The sequence below is a fragment of the Coffea eugenioides genome, chromosome 8 (genome assembly GCF_003713205.1).
Source record: "Coffea eugenioides isolate CCC68of chromosome 8, Ceug_1.0, whole genome shotgun sequence".
In the NCBI taxonomy this organism is placed as follows: Eukaryota; Viridiplantae; Streptophyta; class Magnoliopsida; order Gentianales; family Rubiaceae; genus Coffea; species Coffea eugenioides.
In genome coordinates, this window is record NC_040042.1 from 9,210,891 (window position 1) to 9,220,391 (window position 9,501).

Sequence of the window (9,501 nt, forward strand, 5' to 3'; positions counted from 1 at the left end):
ATAATTTCTCAATCAAAATTAACGGACACGTCGGCCTTCTCCATCTAAACTGAATATTTTACCATTTTTGGACGAAATGTGACCCAAAATAATTAATTCATGTATTAAATGTGGTGCGCCTAAAAGTTTAAAGACGAAATGTGTCCCTATTTCAAAGTTTAAGGACGAAAAGTGAATTTTTCCCGGATAGCTTCACTCCTTTGTAGCACAGACATTGTTGGATTTGATTGGTTACATAACAATTGACACAACAAGGTGTTAAACAAAAATTGAATTTTTTTTATTTTTTTTAGCATGGGAGGGGTGGGATTTAACTATCTTAGTGGAGAAACTCTCCAAAATAGTGGGACACAATTAAAAAGAAACTACAAATGGAGGGAAGAAATTAAATGGTTAATCAAAGAATGCCAATATAAGAATCTTAGATCTTCAGCCTGAACTTGCATGTACTGGCCTTGATGCTGATTAAGCTATTAGTAGACAGGCTATCAACAATCAACATGCAGCTGCCCAGTACCCGCACCTTTCTCATCTTTAGCTTACCAAGTTTAATACTTACTGGTACATCAATTTTAAGATCCAATGGAATTCTTCCTGTTTGTGCTTCCTCCTGCAGTGCTGCCAACAAAGTACTTCCATATTGAGCTTGCCCGGTTAATGCCACATTAAGCACTGTCTTGTTCTGGTGACCTTGGTAGAATTTAGGTAGTGTCCCTTGGCATAGGTCAGTGCTTTTGTACCACACACTCAAATGGCTTCCTTTCTCATAGTATATCCCAATCTTTTTGTTGGGATTAACCGCAGTGATCCTCACATTGAACTTGGCATAAAGGCTCAAGTCAAAATTCAGTCTCAAATCAGATATACGGAGGTTGTTAACAGAGTACTGGGGAATTTTTGGTTGAAATACCACATAAAGAATAGCAGCAGTGGCTCCAAGAATGATCAGCAAGATAAGGATGAGGCTGATTGTCCAACACAGGAATTTGCAACAGCAGCTCTTGTTCTTTGGTGGTTTTGAGTGCATGAGTGGAATATTCTCCTGGATTTGGGGCTGATGAAGCATAGCAGGGTCACCTTTCTCTGACCTGACCGATCCTTCAGGCACTAATGGTCTTGCAGATGGTGGTGCTTCTATATCCAGTATGGGATGAATTTTTGTCTGATGGTCTGCCATCAGATGGGATCTTTCATGTATATTGATCCTGCCTCAATGTGCTGGTACTTTTCTCTCTGATTATGTATGTCTGGATGAAGGCGTGACCGTGATGGTTTTTTTTAAGCTAGACAAAGTAAGTTTGCACACCAACTGAACTTAACCTGTACAGAAGTCTAGCTAAAGCTAGTTGATGAAGCTAATATATAGCAAGACAAGATGAATTTTTTTGGGCCCTCTATAAAGGTCAACACAAGTATAGTTCTCTAGGGAATCTCATGCTTTGTTGTTTAAAGCAGAGAAGATCTTGGCTTGGTAGGAAAGTTTTGACTTCTCAACTTTCTCACCTAACAACAAGAAATTCGTAAGTTAATGGAAATGGTAGATCAGCTACAAAGAGTACCTTCAGCACTAGTCACTACATAGGATTAGACAATTGTCCTTGAAAGAAGCTAGTTGGTGAAGTTCAACAAATTATTGCATGACATCCACAAATTCCTGAAGGAGAGAAAGTAATGTTATATACATTGTTTATCATGTCACGTAGATACTTAAGTTTGATTTGCGATAATTAATAATATTGTTGATACACCACAATACAGTTTACCAACTTCATAAAACCATGCTCCTTACTATGACCTCTTCTACTGTAGCACTAGACCTGGCTAGTTGGCTCATGGTCATTAGTGCCTCTTTTCTCCTCCTTTGTACATCCCCTGTGGGTTGCTGTGTATAACAGTTTCTTAAAATGAGATTTTGAAATCTTCATTGTAATTATACTCGAATCTTTCTTCTAAAGAAAAAATGCACCTTTGTGAAAACTTTTATTCCTCTACGCACTACTATTTCTATGTCATCACTCATTTAATCTCCTAATTTTTTTTTTTGGTAATAATCCTAATTAGAACGTGAATAAATGATGGGATGTGACAGGTGCCGAACCTGTGCAATAATAATAATAATAACCTAAATACCACTAAAAACAATCAATAATTAATCCTAGGTACTGGAGCAGGGACTTTAGGTGTGCAATGGGTTACTTGATTCACCCTGTTTCCGAAGAGTTTGCTGAATCCGATATACCAGAATTAATTAGTTGGCAAAAATTACTGAATAGTAGACAGTGGCAAGTAGGGTCGTCTCCTCAGGGATTGGGGATATTTGTCTCTCTTAAATTCCAATTGGTAAGGGGGATTTCACCGAAATGAAACTGAAAACAAGTAAACAATTTAACTAGAAATGATTAATTAACTAGCACAAATATAGCAGGAATTAAATCAAAAATAAATAAATTCTAACCAAGGATGCAACTATTCAGACACAGTCCATTTATTCAATCATTGATGCAAGAGAGGCTCACTTAATTTATTAATAGACTAGTTATAGTCGCCGACGAATTCTAACGACCAATTTTTCCTTAATTTATTGATAACCAAGGTACGACCATTGATTATCTCTAACCAGAAAATACTCCTAGGTACGACCGTAGGAATTAATTTTTCAATTGCATTAATCACTAGAAAAACCTAGCCCTAATCAATAACACGCTACGAGGGTTATTTAAATTAGATTGCACGTTCCCCTAATGTGTAAACACACCAGTTGCCACTAATATTAATCAATCAAACAATTACGGATTTAATTGACTAAATTGGCACGAGATTAATAAATTACGTTGAACATCGGGCTCTTGACATTCAGATAATAAAATAATCTCATGAAAATTCAAGCAGATAACGTGCAAATATTAATAAATTGAGGAACGCGTGAAAACTATTTAGATCTCACAGATTTTCGGGACTGCGCCGTCGAGTTGACCCTTGACTAGATGGAAGGCTTAGCCACGCCGCATAATTAAATCACCACACGAAATAATAGATTGCAAAGGCATTGCGTGTTTCTACTAGAAAGCAAGGAATAAAAGATGTTTTTCCCGTTGGGAAATATTGTCGAACACCTGGCGTGTGTCAGAGGCCAGTCTCAGGAAAGAAAGAAAGAAAAACTAAAACTCCCCTAAAAGCTAAAACTAAAGCAGTCCCTTGCTTCTGTACGTTGTCCCCTTTTAAAAGAACCAAAAGAAAGATGACTAAAAGCTATCTAGGTAGTCCCCACACATGTGGACAAAGTCTCCAAATTGCTTCTTGTTCCAAGTCTCTCTACATTCCCTTCTTTGGAGAGCCCAATTGACTAAATGCCTTTCACTAGTTTGTGGTCCCCACCAATTCAAGGGCCCAAGGGTTGAAGCCCTTAGAAGTCTCCATTTTCTCCATAAAATCCCTCCTTTTTGGTAATTTTCTACTTCATTCCTGAAATTAAATCCAGATACCAAATATAAATAGATATCAACAATTAACACAATATCTGGCAGGGATAAAAGGGGAAATTAATAATAAAATTACTAACAAATGATACCCTATCAATTCCCCCCACACCTGAATCATGTTTGCCCTCAAGCATGGAGACAACTCAACTCAACAATGGCTAGCTTTCACATTAACATTGCCAACTGTGCTTATACCAAAATCAAGATTTAGTGCCTAAGTGTCAAGACATGTCTCTCCCGGTTAGCATCTAAATTCATAGACCCGTCCAATTCATGGCTAACTCGCCTAGGAAATCCAAATATTAACTAGCACAATCAGCAATTAAGTCAACTGGCAACCAAAATCTCAACATTGAGAACCAAGGATCGGCGGGCCAACATGATCATAGACCAACATATTTGCGTTACACATCTGATCTTTTTTTTTCTTTCTTTTCTCTTTTTTTTTTCTTTTTTCTTTTTTTTTTCTTTGATTTTTTTTTGAATGAACGAATAATGCTTAGTCCCAAGCTATTCAAGTTTTTTGACGTGAACTCTGACATTTTTAGATGCAAGAGCCCAGTTACTCAATTTTTCACAGCTCCAGGACTACTTACTCATAGATATCGCCACTTTTTGACGTGAGAGCTGACACTTGTGGTACAGACTCCCAGTTACTAGGTGGCGACACTAGCGGAGTATAGCCATACGTTATTCACCATAAACCACCAAAATAACAAATAATTAAAGATCATAGCCTGCGTCATGTCCTAAATATGGAGAACTAAGGTCAACAGGAGACCAATCCACACAACAATGCCAGCAAAATATTTACATTGCCTAAACAAGTTAGCCATAACTTGCACCAAGTCGTTAAACTCAAAATATTCACCAGAACAGCATACTCTTACTTGCCACCGAAACTCAACTCATAGTGTAAACTACAACTAGCAATAAAAGAGTGAGCTGCCAACATATTTACCAAGATATCAGCAAGGGAAAAACATCCAAAAGGAATAAAGGAACAACACCTAAACTGGAAACACTTAAACTAAAAAACATGGGAAAACACCCCAAAAATCGAAAACTGGAAATATCTAGCACCCAAACTGACCCCCCCACACCTAAGTCACACATTGCCCTCAATGTGATAATGTAACAGCAAAAAGCAAGGAGAGGGGCAACGGTACTTCCCTGTAGTCGTCAAAACAGGGGTGGATCGGGCGCGAACTGAGGAGCAATTCCCGCCTGTTGCATAAATGCAGCCAGATTTTGCGCCATGTTATGCAAGTTAATGCCAATGTGAGTCACGCGAGTCTCCAGTCTCTCAACGGTGTTCCGAAGTTGGATCCAATCGTCGGCCGTTGGGGTGGGATGGGGCGGGGTGGAGGAAGACGGGCCGGGATCGCTGCCATCAGCAGTAGCTCGGGCAAAAGATGACCGAGGGGGGGCGCGAAGCGGTCCCGGGGGAACAACCTCCCAACCGTCGTCGCCCTCCCGAACTAAGCCCATCTTCTCTAGATATGGAATATCCAATGGCTCCATTTGACAGGCTATATGCAAATTATGGTTAAAAATATCAAGTACATGCAAATTAATAGCCAAGTGAGTAATGTATGACCCAAGAATCAATGGGCGCTTCTTTTTAGGCAAAATTGACTTGAACTGAGAAGCGAGCCAGCACCCAAGATTAACCTTAATATTTTTAGCATACACCATATAGTAATTTTCCGTTCATTCGGTGTTAAGAAAATTCAGGTTTATGACAGAATGCCGAACTATCTCTGCCTACCCGAAGAAACTATAAGCCAAAAAGCGGTGGATATAGTGAGACGCAGGGTCCTTCAGATAGGAACCCTTAGATAGACGAGAGTCCTAGTTATCCCTGTCTACGGACATCTCCTCCCAAATATGGCGATAGCGGGAGAAAAAGGGCTGAACATAGTCACATGCACTCTCGGCATACTCCCGAGACTCGGCATAGGTAGGATCAATAAAACCAAGGGTCAGATTGAAGTCAGTAATGGAATGGTGAAACTCCTGACCCATTGACGAAAGCGGATGACGTTAGGGGTAGAAACTATGAAACTTGTGGGGAGGTCGAACTCAAATGTGGCATAAAACTCCCTAACTAACTCAACAAAGGCCGGGAGGTCAATAATACGAGAATAGGGGAGCCACCCAATGGCCTCAATCAAGTCGTCAAAACCAACGCGAATATTTAGGAGACCCAAGGTGGCGACGTCCCGATAACGGCATGGGATAATCCGCCGTTCACAAGCCGCAGCATATCGCCGCTTGTCGGCTGCCTTGGTGAAGTCCAAATGACCCCCAAAATGTGCAGGGTCAGAGATATGGACGCCCCTTTGCCTCCCAAGATGAGCCCTCCTCCCAGAGGAGGAAGGATCGTGCGAGGGGTCAAAGGCGGGAATGGAATGCTGGGGTGGAGGGGACTGAGGAGTCCGAGGGGTCCTAGACCTAGAGGAGGAAGACCGAGGTTTTACCATGGTAGCTAGCAGTTGACCCTATCAACAGAAAACACAATTCGAGCACCCAAAGACTAGAGAAATATCCTCAACGTACAGCAATGCCAAACAAAAAGCATATGTGGATCCAATTCAAGCAAAAACAGAAGTAATGCAGCCCAACAATTTCACTAAATATGCCCACCCTGAATAAGCAGAGCCAATGACGCAATAGCCCCTAACATTAATAACAATTGCAATTAATGAGCACCTGTGTTCCAAACGTACTCAAATTGAGAATCAAGGAAGTCCAAAAAGCAACATGTGCTCCAAAGGGCCTAGTGAAGGGAACCAAAAAAAAAATGAAATGCTCCTAAACAAGGCGAGTAAAGGCAACCACTTCCAATACACAATTTTAAGCGTTACAGGCACTGCCCAATTTAACCCGCAATTAGACACAAATTACAGCAAACTAGTCACAATGGGACCCACAATCGTAACAACTGCCTCCAAGTGGACAGTCAATTACCCAATTCAACCCGCTAAAATTAGCAATGCAGCCAAGCAACAGGCAATTACAACAACCAATGGTTAGAATTCGAGAAACAGCTCAGGCACCAAAACTCAAGAATCAAATATGCAGTCTAGCACAGAGGATTAAGAAATGGAAAGCAACACTGCAACCAGTACCACTGGTGCACAGACAGGAAAGAATTAAATTCAACGACAGCAACTCAACCACAAGAACTGAAACTTCAAAATAAGTAAGTATCTTCAAATAGAAGCCACAACGATAGGCAAAAGATCTCAGCCAGTACCACTGGTGAGTCACAGGGAAAAAGTAATCAAACGTCCACCAATTCAACAAATAGCAGAAAATACCCCCACTATGGCAGCAATTAAACCCAATTCTGTCCTAAAAGTACCCTCAGAAAATGCCTAAATCACCCCTGCTATTAGCTATCAAGAAACTCAAACACAAATTCCAGTAATTTATGCTAATCGGAGAAAAGATCACAGGTGGTGATGCGCAGCAGTGGAGGAGCATCGGGCAGCGGCGGTGCGGCTTCTCTTGGGCAAGCCAGTGACGCGCACGTGAGAGGAAAAGTGAAAGCCGCGCGCAAGCTAAAGGGCTGGTGGTGGCCGTGAGCTGTGGAAGAGGAGGTTGCGGCGGACTGCAGCAGCGAGGTGAAACTGGAGCTGGAAGTGCGGCGGCCGGCGTTAGGCTCGTGGCCGCTCCTGGTGGCACGCGAGGAGTGGCGAGCTGACGGAGGAGGTTCGCGAGCTGGTGGAGCTGTTGGCGGTGGAAGTTGAGCTCACGGCGGGAGGAGAGTGAGATCTGGTGGCGGAGGCGAGCAGAGAGACGGTGGGTGGAGCTTCGTGCGGCGCGCGGCTGTGGCGTGGCTGTGGATAGTCGCGCGGCTGGGAGCGGCAGACAGCAGCGGCGGAGTGGCGAGCTGAGGCGGCGGTGCTGGCCGTGGGCTGGACGAGAGGCGGTGGTGGCGCGCTGGAGCTACTGGCGGCGCGCGAGGAGGCTGCGGCGTGCTAGTCAGCGGCGGGTGAAGAAGAAAAGAAAAGGGGAAAGAGGGAAAGCAGCGGGGAAGAAGGAAGAAAGAAAAGAAAGAAGAAAAGAAAGAAGAAAAGAAAGAAGAAAAGAAAGAAGAAAAGAAGGAAAGAAAAAAGAAAAGAAGAAAAAGAAAAGAGAAAAGGGAAAAAAAAATTTTCTTTTTTTTTTTCAAACATTACTCTAATGTAAATCGTCCAAATTGAAAATTGCTGAAAATTTTTTTATTTTTTTGTTTATTTATATTTATATTATTATTTTATTTTGTTTATTTTTATTATTATTTTTTTAAGGTTTAGAAAGAAAATAATCTTTTCTTTTTCTTTTAATGAAAGTAATAATAATAATAATAATTTTTTTTATTTTTTTATTATTACTTTTTTTTGCAAAACATGGTTTGGGTCGTCCAACACCGCGTGGGCATGCCAAGATTACAAAACATCCTCTGACCTCAGGAGACACAAACACCGTGTGAGCACACCAAGATTGGTCTTCGTCCTCTGACCTCAGGAGGACCTCAGGAGACACAAACACCGCGTGGGCACGCCAAGATTGGTCTTCTTCCTCTGACCTCAGGAAACACAATCATCGCGTGGGCACGCCAAGATTTCACTTTCTGGTCACAGTGGAGGAAATATTAGCCTTTATACTACCCAACGGAGAAACGACAAAATGAAAGAAATAAACAACTAAAAACAATAAAATCAAATATTCGGTTGCCTCCAAAGAGCGCCTTTCTTTAAGTATGTTTTGCTAGACAATATCCCATAATTGCTTAAACCAAGTAATCATCGGGTCCTTCTAATGCATCGTCTCCAGCCCGTTCAACGGACCCATCATAATGATGGTTTGAAACGATGACCATTCACCACAAATTTGTTCTCCGTCCTTAGACTCTGGATCTCCACTGCACCATAATCAAAGACATTAGTTACAACAAAGGGACCGATCCAACGAGAACGTAACTTACCTGGAAATAACTTCAACTTCGAGTGGTACAGTAGAACTTTTTGCCCACATTCAAACGTCTTCCTAGAGACCTGCTGGTCATGAAATATTTTATTCTTCTCCTTATAAATCACACCATTCTCGTAGGCTTCATTGCGAATCTCTTCCAATTCTTGTAACTGTAGCTTCCTTTGAATTTCGCCCTCTTCGATGTCAATATTGCACTGCTTAACCGCCCAAAATACTCTATGCTCGAACTCGACGGGGAGGTGACATGGTTTCCCAAATACCAAACGATAAGGGGACATGCTGATTGGCGCCTTGTACGCCGTTCTATACGCCCATAAGGCATCTTCAAGTCTCATACTCCAGTCCTTTCTATCGGGTCGAACCATTTTCTCCAAAATTGACTTGATCTCTCGATTTGATGCTTCCGCCTGACCGTTTGTCTGAGGATGGTAAGAAGTGGAGATTTTGTGCAAGACACCGTACCTCCTGAAAAATGCAGCAATCGTCTTGTTGCAGAAATGGGTACCCCTATCACTTACAATTGCTCACGGCATCCCAAAGCGGACAAAAATATTAGATTTGACAAATTCTGCAGCCACTTTGGAATTATTAGTACGGGTGGGCTTTGCTTCCACTCATTTCGAAACATAGTCTACGACAAGCAATATATAAAGAAAACCATAAGACGAAGGAAAAGGACCCATAAAGTCAATACCCCAAACATCAAAAATCTCAACAAAAATCATTGGGGTTTGGGTCATTTGATCCCTACGAGAAATATTACCTACTCGTTGACACTTAACACATAACTTACAAAATGAGTAGGCATCCTTAAAGAGGGTCGGCCAATAGAATCCACTCTTTAGAACCTTACGAGTCGTCCTTTTTGGTCCAAAGTGACCTCCACATGCAAAAGAGTGACAATAAGCTAAAATAGACTGGAATTCATTTTCACTTACACATCTACGAATGATTTGGTCGGCACCACGCTTTCAGAGGTAAGGGTCATCCCAGATGTAAGATTTCGCGTCACTCCTTAACTTGTCCCTTTTTGCCT

At 41.7% G+C, this 9,501-nt stretch overlaps 1 protein-coding gene across 1 annotated transcript; it reads right to left on the reverse strand.

Annotated features, from left to right (window-relative positions):
• Positions 1-421: 421 nt before the first annotated feature.
• On the reverse strand, positions 422-1,177 carry LOC113779202 (NDR1/HIN1-like protein 6). Its single transcript, XM_027324710.1, has one exon. The coding sequence runs from the start codon at positions 1,175-1,177 to the stop codon at positions 422-424; it is 756 nt and encodes a 251-aa protein (XP_027180511.1).
• Positions 1,178-9,501: the final 8,324 nt, after the last annotated feature.